Source organism: Bombus vosnesenskii, unplaced genomic scaffold, assembly GCF_011952255.1.
Source record: "Bombus vosnesenskii isolate JDL3184/JDL3185 unplaced genomic scaffold, Bvos_JDL3184-5_v1.1 scf7180000013364, whole genome shotgun sequence".
Classification (NCBI taxonomy): domain Eukaryota; kingdom Metazoa; phylum Arthropoda; class Insecta; order Hymenoptera; family Apidae; genus Bombus; species Bombus vosnesenskii.
Window position 1 is genome coordinate 1 of NW_022882997.1, and position 17,681 is coordinate 17,681.

General features: G+C 40.4%; 2 protein-coding genes and 2 long non-coding RNA genes across 8 annotated transcripts; 2 read left to right on the forward strand and 2 right to left on the reverse strand.

Annotated features, from left to right (window-relative positions):
• Nucleotides 1–204: 204 nt before the first annotated feature.
• On the reverse strand, nucleotides 205–3,483 carry LOC117237245. Its single transcript, XM_033501009.1, has 2 exons — nucleotides 3,216–3,483; nucleotides 205–2,246 (listed from the first exon to the last, which is right to left on the reverse strand). Exons 1-2 carry the CDS (start codon nucleotides 3,481–3,483, stop codon nucleotides 205–207), a joined length of 2,310 nt encoding a protein of 769 aa, XP_033356900.1.
• A 3,628-nt stretch (nucleotides 3,484–7,111) lies between these two features.
• LOC117237250 lies at nucleotides 7,112–7,734 on the forward strand. Its single transcript, XR_004493980.1, has 3 exons — nucleotides 7,112–7,443; nucleotides 7,518–7,589; nucleotides 7,668–7,734. It is a non-coding gene; the product is annotated as an uncharacterized LOC117237250 (long non-coding RNA).
• A 5,002-nt stretch (nucleotides 7,735–12,736) lies between these two features.
• Nucleotides 12,737–14,842, forward strand: LOC117237249. Of its 5 annotated transcripts, none has more exons than XM_033501016.1 (5): nucleotides 12,737–12,898; nucleotides 13,356–13,478; nucleotides 13,851–13,896; nucleotides 13,971–14,059; nucleotides 14,485–14,841. In XM_033501016.1, exons 2-5 carry the CDS (start codon nucleotides 13,370–13,372, stop codon nucleotides 14,589–14,591), a joined length of 351 nt encoding a protein of 116 aa, XP_033356907.1. In that variant the 5' UTR covers nucleotides 12,737–12,898; nucleotides 13,356–13,369; the 3' UTR covers nucleotides 14,592–14,841. The 5 variants fall into 5 exon arrangements, 3 of the variants coding, with proteins under 3 accessions (XP_033356907.1, XP_033356910.1, XP_033356908.1); XR_004493978.1 differs by lacking the exon at nucleotides 12,737–12,898 and adding an exon at nucleotides 14,163–14,384 and having other exon boundaries at nucleotides 13,362–13,478; XR_004493979.1 differs by lacking the exon at nucleotides 12,737–12,898 and adding an exon at nucleotides 14,163–14,384 and having other exon boundaries at nucleotides 13,362–13,478; nucleotides 14,516–14,841.
• LOC117237251 lies at nucleotides 13,091–13,843 on the reverse strand. Its single transcript, XR_004493981.1, has 2 exons — nucleotides 13,657–13,843; nucleotides 13,091–13,464 (listed from the first exon to the last, which is right to left on the reverse strand). It is a non-coding gene; the product is annotated as an uncharacterized LOC117237251 (long non-coding RNA).
• Nucleotides 14,843–17,681: the final 2,839 nt, after the last annotated feature.

The following is a 17,681-nucleotide window of genomic DNA, read 5'->3' on the forward strand; positions in this document are numbered from 1 at the left end:
GAGGACTAGGAGATCATTTGGATCGGTGGAGATAGGAGTTAGCGGGCGGGAATTGAGGACTGCTTCTATTTCTATGATAAGAGTATTCAATTGTTCAGAGGTGAGTAACTCGTTGCCGGCTACACGCCTGAGGTGGCGTTTAAATGACTTCACCGCTGCTTCCCATAGCCCACCGAAATGCGGCGAATGAGGGGGAATGAAGCGTCATTCGATTTGTTTGTCGGCTAAAAATGCGGTTACTTTTTCCTTGTGATCGTCCGATTGTAATAAATCGTGAAGCTCTCGTAATTCGTTGCTTGCTCCTCTGAAGTTGGTGCCGTTATCAGAATGGATGGTGGAGCAATAGCCTCGTCGAGCGATAAATCTGCGAAGAGCGGCGATGAAGGCTTCGCTAGTTAGATCGTCAACGAGCTCGATGTGTACCGCTTTAATTGCTAGGCATACGAAAATGGCTACGTATACTTTTATCTGACGACGGTTACGATCTCGTTTTTCCTTGATGTGGAACGGCCCGCAGTAATCGACGCCGACGTTTGTAAATGGGCGAGATTCCGTTACTCGCGCCTCCGGCAGATTACCCATCACGTATTCTACCGGCGGTGGTTGAACGCGGCAGCAGCGGACGCAGCCTTTGATCACCCGCCATACTTGACTTCGACCGTCAACGGGCCAGTATCTTTGTCTTACTGCGTATAACGTAGCCTGCGTTCCGGAATGCATGTGGATCTTGTGCTCGTGGTCTATGATGCGTGTTGTAACGGATGACTTAGGTAATACTATGGGATGTTTCTGGGCGAAGGTCATCGACGAATGACTGAGTCGACCCCCAACTCGCAATATTCCTTCCTTGTCTATGAACGGATTGAGTCGCGTGAGCTTACCCTTTATCGCCGCGTTCCGATCTTTTTGGAGTGTGCGAATTTCCTCGGAGAAATGGATGTTTTGCAACAATTTTATCAGTTTATTGTGCGTTATGCGTAATTCAGTAACGGTTAGAGGTGCCGCTCGGTTCCTTTTCTGTTTCCAACGGAGGCAACGAGCTATGATTCGTATCAACTTGGGCCAGGATGAATACCTTTGCAACAAACAGTAATCGGGGGGGTTTGTGGACAGACAAATCGCCCCCTTCTGCTCCGGTACTTCAATTTGCGGTGTTAGCGCCCATGTCGGCCAATAGCCTTCCGACTGGTAGAGCCATGCAGGACCGTGCTGCCAGATGGTTGGGCGCAGAAACTCTTCGGGTGTTTGGCCGCGTGATATTAAGTCCGCGGGATTGTCGTCGGTAGGAACGTGGCGCCAATCGCGGATGCTGGGTTTTGTTTGAATTTCGGAGACTCTGTTAGCGACGAATGTTTTAAGGGTGTGAGGTGATGTATTGAGCCAATGGAGGACGATAGTGGAATCGGTCCAATAGATAGTTCGAGTAATTTTGTGTGATAGGGCTTGTTGTATTGTCGACATCAGGGACGTAAGAAGGAGTGCTCCGCTCAGCTCGAGCCGAGGAATGGTCTGGCACTTGAGTGGGGCGACTTTCGATTTTGCGGTTAAAAGTTGGGTCCAAACACGGCCGTTGGTGTTAAGGGTTCGAAGATAAATACAGGCTCCGTAAGCCTTTTCGCTGGCATCGCAGAAACCATGCAGTTCAATTTCCATTGCGGACTCGATTATTGCCTTGCGTGGGAACCTGACGTTGTTTAATAAGGGTAATTGGGCATAGTACCTTTCCCACTCTGTATGTAACTCGATCGGAAGTGATTCATCCCAATCGATTTTCGACGACCATATTCGTTGAAGTAGCATCTTGGCCCGAACAATCACCGGTGCGAGCAGACCGAGCGGATCGTAAATTTTTGCAATCTCCGAGCTGATGATTCGTTTCGTGACTCGAGACGGCGTGGGTTTGACTTCGACCGAGTAAAGAATAGAGTCGTCGGATGAATTCCATAACACTCCCAGCGTCTTCAAGGTTTGCGAGTCGCCCAAAAAATGTTGGTGATTTGTTTCTTCTAAGGAGAGTCCGTGTAATAAGTCATTATCGTTTGACGCCCATTTTCGTATGTTTAAGCCGGCCAGTTGAAGTAAATTGGTGAGTTCTGTTCTGAGCGTGAGGGCTTCGTCCTTCGTTTCAGCTCCGGTGAGAGCGTCGTCGACGTAGAAATCCCGCTGCAGTACCTGTGCTGAACGTGGAAATCGATGTCCTTCGTCCTCTGCCAGTTGCTTGAGGCACCGAATAGCTAGATACGGGGCTGCGGATAAACCGAACGTTACAGTGTTAAGCTCATATGTTTCTGTTTCTCCACTCGCGCTGCGCCATAATATCCTTTGATATTTCCGATCCTCTGGTCGTACGAGGAATTGCCGATACATTTTCTCGATGTCGCCGGTGAGTACGTATTGATGAGCGCGAAATCTAATTAATATATAAAATAAATCTTCCTGTAACTTGGGTCCTGTGTGAAGTGTATCGTTTAAGGAGGTTCCGGTAGTGCTTGGTGCCGATCCGTCGAAAACTACACGGAGTTTGGTGGTTTGACTCGATGCTTTGGTCACGCCATGATGGGGTAAATAGTATCCGTTGTCGTCGGAGTGGTTGTCATTGACCTTCGTCATGTGTCCCAACGCCAGGTATTCCTGTATTACCGTTCGATATTCTGATTCGCAGCGTTTGTCGTGCTGGAATCGGCGATTGAGTGAGGCGAGTCGTTTACTCGCCAGCGTTTTAGAGGATCCGAGTGACTGAAGCTGATCGTTGAAAGGTAGAGCGACGATGTATCGTCCTTCGCTGGTGCGTCGGGTGTGGGCTTGGAAGTGTTCTTCGCATCGTCGATCTGCCTCTGAGATATGTTTGATTGAGGGTCCTTCATCGATTTCCCAAAACCGCGCGAGGTCTGCTTGTAAAGTCGTCGTGGGTGTGTGAAATATGTTTGTAGCGGTTTGGGAAGTTGGACTCCCCCCGATTACCCATCCGAATCGCGTCTTTTGCAGACGCAGTCCAGGCTCGTCTGGCTGCGTGAGGTTGACTTGTCCCACACACATCGACGCGAGTGTTGAACCTGAGCTTAATAGTACATCTATCGGAGCTGGTAAATGAAATCGTGGATCGGCCAATTTGAGATTTTTTGGTATCTCAAGTGTCGAACGATCGATGGGTTCGCTGGGAATTAAGGTTGATATGATTGGAATGATAAGGAACGTTAATGTCCGCGTGTATGTACCGTCAGTGGAAGTGATCGTGGCCGTGATGTGTCGCTTAGAGGTCGTTGTCAAGGTATCTAGAGCTCCGATCGGGACCGAACATTTGTTTTGCCTTATCCTTAACGATTTTGCTAATTCCTCGGTAATGAAGTTCATACTGGATCCGGTGTCGAGCAACGCTCGACAACGGATTGGTTGCTGTTTATCATTCAAAATATTAATCTGCGCTGTGATGACTAGATCATTGGACAGTAATTCGGATGCTATTGGTTTGATATGTTCGGTCATGAACGGAGTCGTCGATCGTCGGCGTCATTGGTTGTGTGTTCGTTTGTCACTGGGCGGTGGACTTGCAGACGCGGCTGTTCGTGGTGTTTCCGATCTGTGGTCTGTTGTGTGCCTTTTGCGACGAGTGGGTGATACGTAGGGTGGCGAAGAAGGTGTTGTGGATCGGCTATTTGATGGGGAAGATTTCGGGCTGGACGTGCTGGAACGAGACCCTGAATGGCGTTTTGTCCTATGCAGCATTGTATGATGTCGTTCTCCGCATACGCGACATGATCCTGCGAAACAATGCTTCGTTGTGTGCCCTTTCCCGAGGCAGTTGAGGCATAGTGATGCCCTTTTGACCTCCCGAATGCGTTCGCGAAGGGATTTGGTTTTGAAGGTGTCACATCTCCAAATGGGGTGTGGTCCTTGACAGATGGGGCATGTTGGAGTAACCTGTGTCGCCGTAAGTACATGCCCTCGTGATGCGCGTTGACGGATAGGAGTAGTTTGTTCCGGTGATTCTCTTGTTTGTCTGACCGTGGTGATCGGTCTGGAGCTTCGTGCTAATCTCTCTAGGAAGTTTAGTAACTGAATGTACGGAGGCACCTCGTTGTTGGGCAGCGTCATTTCCCATTGCTTTTGGATACTTAGTGGTATTTTCGAGAGGATGAGGCTGTTGAGCATAGCACTGGTATCGGGGTAGGATTCTCCTAATTTGTTCAATGCATATATGTGTTGTTTAAATGTGTGGACTAAGCGCCTTAATTCCGTTGGAGATTCCTTGGTTATCCTTGGATAATCAATTATTGCCATGCAGTGACTGAAAGCTGTGTATCGTGGACATTCGAAACTTTCCTTGAGAACGGCAATAGCCTGACTGTAGTTTACATTACTAAGGGGTAACGCGTTTAAACAATCGGCTGCTTCTCCTTGCAGGGCGGACTGCAGATAATGGAATTTCTGTATGTCAGTGAGACTAGGATTTTTATCGATTGTGGAGGAAAAGGTATCATAAAACGTGTTCCATTTTTCTAAGCTTCCGTCAAAGGTAGGGAGCCGAAGATCTGGTAATTTAATGGATATCGGATTTAAACTTGCGGATGATGCACAGGTTGGAGGGTTTATGGATGTCGACGGCGAAGCTGTTTGCGCGTTCCTCAGAAGATTTTGTAGCCTTGTGTCTACCGCGACGTACTGATCCCTTATTTCGAAGCCGCGCGCTTGTTCCTCCTCGTCCAATACTTCTAATTCGAGTTGAATCGCTTCGAATTGACTCGCAACTTCGGTCAGTTGTTTCTCGTAATTCTTTAATAAGGAATTTTGCTGACTCTCAGATTGCTCGTACTCGTCCAGTCGATTCGATAAATATGTGAATCGGCCGCTACAATAGCCTCGTCTCCGACGCAGAGAGATGAGTTGGTCTTCGCTCGTCATCGTTGCCGAGGATAGGAGATGGTTGAAATAAGGAACGAGCTTACCTTACTGTCGTGCGGCGTGAGGTCGCGTGTATGTTAAGTTGTGAAATTCGTTGCGTTGATGATTGTCCAGCTGCGACGGAAGGCTGCGTGGTTGCGTTCCCTTGCCAATGGGATGTGCTTCTTCGAAGATGACGCGCCTGACGTCACTGGTTTGGCTGTATTGGATGCTCCTGCTTCCGCTGCTGGTTTTGATAAAGTCACGTGGCACTGTGTGGTCACTGGTAAGTGCACTCTTCACTGGCACGTGATCCGGCTCGAAGGACCAAAATGTTTCGATCATTCGCGGAGAGACGCGATCGCGAGATATCACGTCAACGAGAGTTGTAAGTTCTCGTTACGATTGAACAATCGACGCCACGAACTGATCGATTCCCTTATTTCGATTATGATAATAAGGGTAGTTCAATGAAATCTCACAGAATCAACACAACTAAATTAATGTTTATTGCACAACTTATTAACTAGAAAATCTAAATGGAATAACAAAAAGAAATGTGACTATGTAATGCGCGATACAAGATGTGTGTAGACTGTTTGGCTTCTCGAAACGTTCTGATTCTTTCTGGAAGGCGACCCCCACTACCTTCGGATCACGCCACATTCTTTTACGCCAGATAAAATAACGGCCACGAATCGACGTTTCTGGAGGTCGCTCTGCTTAATGAACCATGCGCTTGCCACTACAATGTTTATTTTGCCGGGCAGCCGCGACGATCCGTCTGCGACATTATAGTGCCGCGACCGACAGTGAAGAATATGATCTATGGCAAGCCGCATGGCGTAACAGCGTTTAATGGGTAGCGTTTACTGACGCTTAATGCAACTGGGAAACGAATTTCACTTTTCGGCTAACCTGCTATGCGCAGGGATACTAGCGCGGGAGAGGATTAAAGCTGGGTACAATAAATATTTTTCCTCGTCGAACGGATTTTTACTTGAATGTGAAATGGGTTAGGTTATTATATATATATATTTGATTAGCTAGATATATATATTTTAGCGTTGCTGGATTAGATAGGAATGTGAGATTGTTTGTTGTTTTATATAAATTTATTTTTTCGTTTGACTTCCTCTTCTCTTTTAATTTCGCTGTTAAGACCGAAACTCAATTCATTTACCCCGATGGATTCTGTCGCCACGATTTTCTTGCCTTTTGAGTTTAGCTATCGAGGATAATTCTAACGATCCTCTCTGTGTGGGACTCGTGTGATTTCGCCAGCCTTGCCCATAGACGGGTAATAATTTACCAACAGTGAGAGGAGGAAGGCGAAGATCGATGGGTGTTCTCGATAATCGAAAACACCGTTTGCACGAGCCGACACAGCGAACGATCTTTTGGTTAATTTCCCGAAGGGGGGATTGTTTTGTTATATCTTCCTTATAATCGCATGCAAGAATGGCAAGAATATCGGTTAATAGCAATACCGGTATCGTTCTTGATCTTCAATTGACCCCGACGATATATTTATTAGTCCTTTCTGAGCGGGACTTGTGTGATTTCGCAAGCCTTGCCCAAAGATGGGTAATATTTTACCAACAATGGGAGGAGGAATGCGAAGATCAGTGGGTGTTTCAGTAGCTGAAAACACCGTTCGCACAAGCCGACACAACGGACAACTCCTTTGTTTAAAATTTAAGCAATATTTCTATCTTTAAAACCGTAAATGAAATCGATGATAGGAGGTTTTGATTCAATTCTCGAGGACAACGAGATTGCCAGAGAAGAAGAAAGTTTTTTAAATTTAATTTGCTTACCTTGAGGAAAAGGTGCTATCTGGTGCCATCACTCCAGCTGTCCCGGTGATCGTCGAAGGTTGTTGGGTTTATTATTTAATCTCGAATATAGTTTTCTATCAACCTTTACTTTATTAAACTATTTCGATACAAATTGAGTGACTTGCTAACTGAATTGATATCGTAATGAAGACTTAAAATTTTACTTTATTTAATCGCGACTCTCTTCTCTTTATCGAAAAACTAAAGACCCCGAAACGCAAATACTTATACAAATTTCTAGACGCAAAGAATAACGAATAATGAACTGAAGAACGAATAAAGAATTAAAGAACGCATAAAGAACTAAAGAACGAATAATGCACGAATAATGAACGCCGCGCTATGTTGCATCGCTTATTTATAATGCCATCCCCCACGGGGTGGTGGTCCGCTGGGGGTACGCTTCCGTGGGAATCGGGATGTTGCAGTTTGGGCTTCTTGGAATCGTACGTGACAAAATGTAAATTCCATATTTCGACTTAGTTTTTTATCAGTCCTGTGTTTCCGCTGAGCTAGCGTCTAGGAGATTTGAAGCATTCCACGCTGATCTAGTCCGTTCCGCGAGAAACTTCCACGTGCTGTACCGTGGGAATTACCGGTGTTTCTTCGGCGCGTGGAAGGGCTGGTGGCTGCAGCATCATTATCATTTTAAAGTTTGCTCGGGCAACACGCGCAACTCCGCTGCTCTCCCATAACAAAGACCTCCTCCTTCGAATTGTTTTGCGTAAGTTTGGATGTTTGCATATTAAGATTGTTTTGTGATTTTGATTGTTTTTCCCTTTTTTGCTATTTCCTTAGGCTTCGGTGATCGACGTTCGAACCATGTTTGCTGAGTCGTTTCTATCAGAGGTTCCTTTCCAGACTTCCCTGGTACGTATTTAGTCTTATTTTTAGTTCGTTTGGTTCGTCCTGTTTCGTTTTATTTAAAATATACCGTGTTGTTTCCAGCCCAAGCGAAAGAGGGATTCCGAAGAGGTTTTGGAGGCGCATCTTCGTCACCGTGCTTCTGGGAGAAAGGGGATTTCCCCTGTTGTGCACTATTGGTGTATGTGTGAGTTCAGCGAACTTTATCCCGGAGCTCCTTGCTTCGATTTTGATTTATTGTAGCTGCCTCAATTTTGTTGGTTCGCTGTTTTGATGTTCCTTATTATTATTAATTTTGTGTTCAATATGTGTATATATATATATATTTTTTTTTCTAGTCTGATAGTGTTAGGTTATCTATTTTACATTTGTTAATTTTTTTAATTTTATATTTCCCCCCTTTTATTTAAATATATATATATATATTTTTACATTTGTAGTTGCCCATAAAATTTATTAAAGAAAAGTGTTAACAATGTGTTTTCATGATTTGTTTCTCGCGCCTGACTTCCATTAATCCCTAATATTCCTGTCGCCATGACGCGTGTAAATCCAACATGGCCGCTCATAAATGTCATCAGTAAAGTTTTAGTGACGGGTCTTTAGTTTTGTTTGATATCGAAGTAATTTTCGTCTGTCGCTCGTTTTTTCCTTATTCTACCGCAATTAGAATATTTATTTATTAATATTATTTTAAAGTGACAATAGTATAACTCGTGTGAATATACGTATATATATATGTTTATGTTGTGTGTCACTTCAGTATAGCTAATGTTTTGTAATTCTTTGATTGCATTATTTATTGTTTCGAGTAGTTTATTTCATAGAGTATTCGATAATATAAAACATATGCACTCACACATACATACATACATACATATATATATATATATATATACGTATTTATATGCATATCTCTCTTGCCCATATAGTGTTCATACGAAATGAAATGTTAATTATTTATTTTATATTAATTTCTTTTAATAAGATAGAACACACACACGCACGCGTATATATGTATATATTTCTGGCAAAGTGATTTTCATTCAGATTCTTTAGTGATATAGTGTTGTGTATTTGAGGTTATGTGTCAATCATTTGATTTCATATATACATATATATCTTGTAGTGTGACAACATAGTATTGAAGGTTTTGTTTCTAGATTATTGTGCGTTTAATGTGTGTTTACATATTTGTGTTTGATGATAGAATTTCTGTATGTAATTCCTCAAGTCGTTGCGGTGTTAATTATTTTGAGCGTTTGGGCTATCGACAGGTTGTCGCTTAGTCCCAAGTGTTGCGTTGTGTGTTCTATTTCTTTTGTAGATTATTAATAGTAGTTTTAGTTTAGAAAAATAAATTATTTATATGTTTATATAGAGACATGCATGTTTCATAATGTAATTCTTATATTATAATGCTCTACCGGCATGTAGGCTAGTTTTAAGTATGTATTTTAGATTGTAGAATGCACATAGATTAGTAGTAGTTTAGAATATAAATTTTTATAAGTTTGTATAGAGACATGCATGTTTCATAATGTAGTTTTTATTTTTTAACTCTTTACCGGACCGTAGCCTGTATCTTAGATTGTCGATTCGAACGTACATTAATAGTAATTTAGTTTAGAATATAATATATATAGACATGCATGTTTCGTAATGTAGTTCTTATTTTATAATTCTTTACCGGAACGTAGGCTAGTTTCGAATATGTATCTGTTTAATAGAATGCGCACACATATATATATGTTTCTGACAATGTAACTTTTATTTCTTTAATAATACAATATTGTATGTATTAGTTTTTAACTTTGTATATACTTATATTTCATAAATTGATAATATTGTATTTATTGCATAGTATTATAAGCGCTAACTCTAATATATACTAATTTATTACGTGCCTAGCATATATGTTTATACTTATATGTAACTCTTCAAGTTGATTGATTAAAATATATTTATATATATACTCGTATTTCTGGCGTTTCAATTATTTCCCTTTCCGTAGTTATTCTTATTTCCTGATTTATTTGTTTGGTTCGTAACTCGTTCAATCCGTTAGCTGGTTTTATTTATTTTATTTTATTTTATACTGATTGGATTTATTAGTCGCCCCTCGCTTTGTTAATCCTTCCTTTAATTTCGTAGCGCCGTGTGTTCGTTTGTGTATTCAAATCTTTATTCGCGCGTTTTGTATACAATAGTTTTCTTGTTCTCATTACGGCGCGTGCGGAGCGCGGGACGTGACACCCCCGCCCTTGGAGTTCAAATTTCCAAAGGAAATTTGACTGATGGTGTCTCTGAGTTCGCTCAAGGCGGATGTAGAAGGCGTTGGTTGTTGAGTGACTACTGGTGTTATCGATATTCCTCTAGGTTGTGCCGTTTGATCATCGATATTTCGTTTTCCTTTGAGGTGTAGTAGCAGGTGGGTAACTGAGCCGCATATTGCTCCTAATAGGGCGATTCCACATCCGTAAGTTTCACGTAACTGGTATCCGTGTATCGCTATATCTATTATCGTCTTGATTAGTTTAAATATTACAAGTATTCCAAATATTGCTGCACTGACAGTTCCAAATTCCATAAAACCATTCCATAAGCTTGATACGGTATTTTTTGCTATTGTCGTTAATGTGTTTTCGTCCATTATTCCCAGAATGTTTACTGTTCCAGGGACGATTGTTTTTCCTGTTGCTCCTCTGGCCAATGTGTTCAAAACTGCAGATTTTTCTGCCGGGAACATGACGTGGTCCCGAAGTGCATCAAGGTCCTTTTGGGTGTATATTCCGCTCGTGGCCAACGACGATGGTGCTGAATATTGCCACGTTTGACGTACGTCCGGGCGGAGTTCCTGTGGTGCAATTGTTTCCATGGGTTTTGGTACGAATTTGTGCCAGAGTCCGTCGATATTGTATAGTGTAGGTAGTACCGCGCTACATTCTCTGTGGTTTCCGTGTTGCGTTAGAATGTGTGTTTTTGGCGTTAAAAACGCGGTGCGATTCCCTTGCCAAACGGGTAGTTCCGAGTAGCATTCTGTTGTATGTCGTACTTTTACTTGTACCGGAATGCATTTGACTATGTGGACTGCTTCTCCTGCGATCAAGGCCATGTGTCCTGGAGTTTTGGTTATGGTATAGGCAAATTCATCGGGCAGTAAGATTGCTAAGCTTAAAGCATTCTCTATTAGTTTCTTCTGCGTGGTACATCTTTGTGTCAATATATCATGGTACAATGTTGTCATTTGTCGTTTAATATGTTTCTTTACGTAAATGAATTTTGAGTTGACGTATGCGAATATGTCCAAGTTTTCGACTGCTGTCTTTCTTTTGGAGATGAACGTATTTCCTCTTGTTGTTTCTAACAGGAACAATTTGGGGTGTTCGGTGGATAGTAGGGTATATCCACACAGTGGCTGTTCTCCGGTTTTAGTCAGTGCAAATGTTACTTCCTGCGTTGTTAGTGCGTAAACTGGTTGTGCTGATTCTCTGTTGGTTCTTATTTCCTGGATCTTTGTAGCAATTCCTTCATATAGTACATCGTACTGATCAAATTTGCATGGTGAGGGTGGTTGTGGTTGCCAATAAGTGTATCCGTCTTCAGCGTCTAGACAGTTTCCTTCGCTAAAGGTACGTACCGTTCCTGATTTCAGTAGAATTTTGTTCGCCTCGATCCGTACTGGCACGACTGCTGATTTTAAACTTATCTTCACTGTTGCTTGTACGACGACCTTTTCCCAGCTCCCGTATGGGTCTACATACTGTGTTCCCTGGCAGCTGCCATCGTCTGTTAGCTTGCCGGCTAGGACAAGCGACCTTGTTTCTGTTGCATTATCCTTTAGACCAACTATAAGGTTTTGTGGTCCGAGTGAAAACGTGCCATCTTAGTGCATCCTTGCACATTGTTGGTCGGTTGTTTCATGGAGGTATTCGGCGAATCCGTTATGCACTGCCGACGTGTGAGAGTGCATGCCGCAGTAATATACAATTCGAGTTATTTGCACCTTGCATTGCCTTACGTTGGTAAATTCAAATTCTGAGAGTTGAAGTAATTGTATATAAATATCTTGGGTTTCAGTCAATGTAGGCTGTATGCTGCAGTCCCCGATGGAGTTTAGAGAGATAGTGGTAACATTGAGGTGGTTGCCGTTGCAGTCATATCCTACCAGGCCGTATGTTATTTTGATGAGGGTGAGTATGATGAATAGGTGGTTCATCTTCCTATCAACAATTTATTAAATCGTTTCTTACTCTCGGGTTTATTAGAAATAAGAATAACCTTTTATTATTATTATTAATTTATATATATAAAAGTTTATATATTTTTTTTCTCTCCCCCTTTTTTTTTTTTATTACAATTATAGCTTGTCTTTGAATATATATATATGTGCGTGTAATGGTAAATATAACGACTTATTTTACGAGTCACTTGGATTATCAATAGATATTGCCTACTTTACAACATGCGTGTATATATATATTGGTAAACATTAAGTGAAAGTTATGTGCATAGTTATAAATGTCATTTGTTTATAGGTGGATAGCGTCAGTGTTTGGTCTTGTGCGTAGCATACAAGTACTTCATAGTTCTACGGCGCGGATCACTGTTCCTTGAACTAAAAAGTTTCTTTCAAGGTGAGTTAGATTAGTGTAAATGATCATGCATTGGAGGCATGATATAGCGGGTTGTATGTCCGCTAGGTTTATATCACACATGCGACAGTATGATATTCGTGTTCTTGCAGGTACTCCGCATATGAAATGAGTGGGTGGGTCGTCACATAGGTCCTGGTCGTCTGGATCTAAGTTATCGAAACAGTCTTGACAAAGATGACCGTTATCTAAATGGTAGACAGAACGTATCAACCGAACACAGAGGCAAGACTGGACATCCTCCGTCGCTTCCAGATCGAATGCGGGTACAAGCCCGTCTGAGTCCTCTATGTTAGGGTTGATGGACTCGCCACCTGTTCTGTACATACATATGAGAACAGTTAATATATGTATTTTATAAATTTTATAAGTTTTGTTCGGACCTATCCTGTATGTGTATAATATAATATGTTATGGTTATGTTAGTTGTTATTATATATATTTTTCCCTTATCTCTCTCTCCCCTTCTCTTTTTTTTTCCTTTTTTTTTTTTATTTTTTTTGTTCAGTACCTAGCGTTGCCATTATAATGCTGTATTGCATTGTATTGGCTATTAAATGTATTGGGGTGCGTATGTGTGGGGTGCGCGTGACGAGTTTTCAACATGGTCGCTTGCGTGTATCGTTTGTTTAATGTCGACAATAGCGTGTTGTTGAAATAGTGAATTTGTTATTATAATTTATTTTATAGTGTTTCTGTAATATTGTTTTGTGTTTCATGATATTGTGTGTGTCAATACCGTGTGTTACTTAAATGTGATAGCATGGATTGTGTTGTTACCGAATTTCAATAGTCATTGTTTTGATTATACACGACTTGCATTTATATAAGTCTTGTTTAATTTAGTTAATGTTTTTTGTGTATTGTGTTACCAGATATTTTGTGTAGCGTAACTTTATTCTTTTGCACCGAGTTCGGTCATGTTGTTAATATTTAGTTAGTCTATCTTGATTAATTTCTAACCTATTCCTGTGTTTATTAACCTTTCTTATTTCTCCTATTAATTCATTATTGCATGTACTTGCTATCTGCTATTATTTTGTGTATGATATGAGTTAGTTCCCTTATTAGTGATTAAAATCTACTTGTTAGATTAACATTGTCTGTAATTCTTCAGGTTCTACTCTTTCGATGCTGCATCACTTACCTAGAGCATTCCCACAACATCATCTGATTGTTCGATATGCCTTAAATACTTACTACGGTTGTCTTCAATCGTCTTATATCTGTGCCCATAAAGGTACCGTTTAGTTTATTTAATTTAATATGTGTATAATGCATTGTGCATGCGACCGCTATTGTGCATTACAAAATTCGCTTCTACATGTTAGATATAATAATATAACAATACTACGTAGATTAATACATAATAAAATATCCCTTTACTTTCAATTAATCTATCTTAATTATTTTCTAACCTCTTTCTACACTTATCAGCTACTTTATTTCTTCTTGTTAATCTGCAAAATTCATGCATGTACACTTCCTTGTCTGGTGATTAATTGTTCACGAGGTAAGTTGCACCTTCACCGTTTTAGTTATTCGTTGAACTAACACGTTTCACATTCGAACAGTAATCGGAGCACTCGTAATAAACTTCTTTTCTTTTCAGGTTTCCGCTATCTGTGTTGTTCGACGAACAGCGCCATGCTTCCACAGTATTGTTATAACGTTCAGTAATGTTGTATTTTGCATTAAGGCAATTGAAGTTAATTTGTTCATTTATTTTCAGCTGGCTGTCGTACATGGTGTTCCGCAAACAGAGATCCATAACCTATTTTGCACGTAAACCTTCTCGTGTGATGATTACTTGTTCACAAGGTAATTTTCACTTCCACTCTTTTAATTATTTATTGAATCAACACGTTGTATATTCAAACAATAATTGGAGTACACCTGATAATTTTCTTTTTTTTTCTTTTAGGTTTTCGCTATCTGTATTATTCGACGAACGGTGTCGCACTTCCTTTTAATTTATCCACAATATAGTTATAACACTTGGTAACCTCGTATTTTGCACTGAGACAATTGAAACTAATTTATTCACTTATTTTAGGTAGCTGTCATACATTATGCTCCACAAACAACGATCCATAACCTATACTTGCACGTACACTTTCTTGTATGTTGATCACTTGTTCACAAGGTAACTTTCACTTTCATTAGTTAGTTATTCATTGAGTTAACACGTTTTATATTTAAGCAATAATTGAAACACACATAATAATTTTCCTTTTTCCTTTTAGGTGTTCGATATCTGTATCATTCGACGAACAGCACTACAACATACACTACTGCACTACGTTGCCCACTGAAATCACTTTACTCATTGCTTATTTCGGTTATGCGCTAGTTTTAGTTTGTTTAAGTGCACCGTTCGCGGAATCCCTTTTACTTCAATCTTGACGTTTTGGTTCTGCAAGATTTCTAGCACTTTATATGGTCCAGTATATTGGTCGGAGAATTTTCCCTTACTGGGTTCTTTTAGTAAATATATCGAATCTCCTACCTTAAAATCCTGGGGGTTGATTCGTCGGTCGTAATATTCTTTTGATCTTAGTTTGGATTTTATCAAATTTTCTCTCGCCATTCGTTGTACGGTGTTAATTTTATCGAACTGATCTTCGAGATATTCTGCGTAAGTTGGTTCCATGTTCTCTTCGATTATTACTTCACCAGTAGGTTCTCTGGCTAGATGTCCAAAAACTAATTCGTGCGGGGAGAATTTCGTTCCTTCGTGTACAGAGGTATTATAGGAAAACATAGCTAATTCTACCCATTCGTCCCAATTTTTGGAATTTTCAATGTATAATTTGAGATATTCTATCAGCACGTGGTGAGATCTTTCGATTGAACCGTTACTTTGTGGATGATATGCCGTCGTGGTATATTGTTTGATGCGGAATCTCTTTGCTACTTTCTTCATTAGTGAGGATGTAAAGTTCGTTCCTTGATCAGTGAAAATAGCTCTCGGTGATCCGAAACGGCAAATAAATCGCTTTACAAAAGCGTCCGCTATCTCGGCTGAAGAGATTCCTCCTAGTGGAATCCCGATTGAGTATTTTGTTAATAAATCTTGGATGGTTAATATATATTCATTTCCCTTTTGAGTTTTTGGTAATGGACCTACAATATCCAGGCTAATCTTATCGAATGCTTTACCTGGTGTGTCTGTAAGTACCATTGGTTGCTTTGCTTTTGTTCTTGTGAGTTTCTTCAATTGACATTCCTTACATGTTCTTACGTAATCTTGAATTTCCTTTTTCATATTTTCCCAATAGTAGTGTTGTCGTATTCTTTGATAAGTTTTGGTAATTCCTTTGTGTCCTGCTACGCTTGATTCACGTTTTTCTCGTATTATGTTGTTCCGCGTTTCCACAGGCGGGGTAATTACTTCCCCAGTGCAAATGGTGATAGTTAAGGTTTTTTCCATAAATATTTCCTTTAATTTTCTAATTGTATATCGCCAGGGTATTTCCTCCAAGTTTCCTTTGCTAATGCTAAACGAAGTTAACTGTTTTTCATTTACTACATCTAATAGAGATCTTAGCGAGTTTAATAAATTTTCTGGTGTTATTGGAATATTTCTATTTTCCTTTATCGGTAGGGATACAATGTATTTTCCAGAATCGTAATTCAATCTTCCTTTTTCTAACATTAAATCTTCATAACGAGGCAATTTTCCCGTTTCCTTCATTTCTAAGGCTCCTTTATCTATCGGGTTGCCATGTATATCTATAAATACTACTTTATGGTCATTTACTCTCGCAATTGAGTCTCGGGTTTCTGAAATTCTTAGTTCCGCAATTATCGTAGGTCTCGTGTCCTTTTCTCGTTGTTGAATTAGTTCTGGAATTACAGTGGAGGTCTCTTTTTCGCTTGTTGCATTCGTGTCTTCCTTTTCTCGATTGGTTATTTCTCTATCTGTACTTACATCGATTTCTGCTAATGCTTGGTCTAAATATTTTATGGGAGTTTCTTCTATCGTAAAATGTTTTCGGGTAAAACCCTTTCCTTGATTTTTAGAATCACTGGATTGAGGCAAGACGTGTGGTTTAGCTTCGAATATGGGAGAGTCTTCGGTTGACGTATCCGGTTTGAATCTTTTTGAGACATGCGTATCCTTTTCTCGTTGTTGAGTTAGTTCTGGAATTACAGCAGGGGGCTCTCCCTCGCCTGTTGCGTCCATGCGCCTTTTTCCTCGATCAGTTATTTCTCTATCTATATTAACATCGAGCTCGGTTAGTGCTTCGTCAGAATATTTTACGGGCGTTTCTTCCAGTGTAAGATGCTTTCGAGTAAAAACTTTTCCTTGTTTTGTAAGATCAGTGGATTGAGGCAAGACGCGTGGTTTAGCTTCGAATATGGGAGAGTCTTCCGTTGACGTATCTATTTCGAATCTTTTTGAGACAGGATAGCGAATCGGTGAGACTTCCTCTCTCTTTCTGATTGGTAGACAAACTTCCGGAGGATTCCTAGATAATGCGTCTGCGTTTGCGTTCGCCCTGCCTTCTTTGTATACAATATCAAATTCGAAGTCCGATAACTTTAATTTCCATTTCCAAATTCTCGAAGTAGGGTCCTTGATATAATGCATCCACACTAAAGGTTTATGATCGGTTACGATAGTAAACTTTCTTCCGTAAAGATACAGTCGGAAGTGCATTGCGCTGTAAACAATTGCCAGACACTCTTTTTCTATGGTAGAGTAGTTTTGTTCGGCGGAATTTAATAGTCTTGAGGCATACGCAATCGGTAAATCCTTTCCGATTGGCCCTTGACTCAGTACACCGCTTATTGCATATCCTGATGCGTCTGTAGTAAGGTTAAAGGGTTTAGAAAAGTCTGGATATTGTGGAATGGGTTTCGTCATTAGCGCTGTCTTTAAATTATTGAATGCATTTTCTTGATTTTCTGTCCATTTAAAGGGAGTGTCTTTCTTTAATAGTTGTGTCAATGGTTTCGCGACCTTGGAGAAATCGGGTATAAATCTTCTGTAATATCCTGCTAGTCCCAGAAATTGTTTGATATTTTTCGCCCTCTTTGGTCGTGGAAATTTTGATACGGCTTCGACTTTCTTTGGATCGGGTTTCACGCCATCCTCGCTAATTATATGTCCTAAATAATTCACCTCGTGTCGTAAAAATTCGCACTTATCAAGTTGTAATCGTAATTTAGCTTTCCTCAGTCTTTCCATTAATTTATTAAATTTAATTTCGTGTTCTTGGAGAGACGTGGAATAAATCACTATGTCATCCAGATAGACGAATAGTTCTATTCCTTGCAGACCAGATAATATTGAATTCATCAAACGTTGAAATGTTGCTGGGGCATCTTTTAATCCAAAGGGCATTCTTTTGAATTGAAAATGCCCGTATGGTGTCGAAAATGCAGTTTTGTGGGCATCTTCCTGTGACATACGGATCTGGTGAAAGCCCGATGC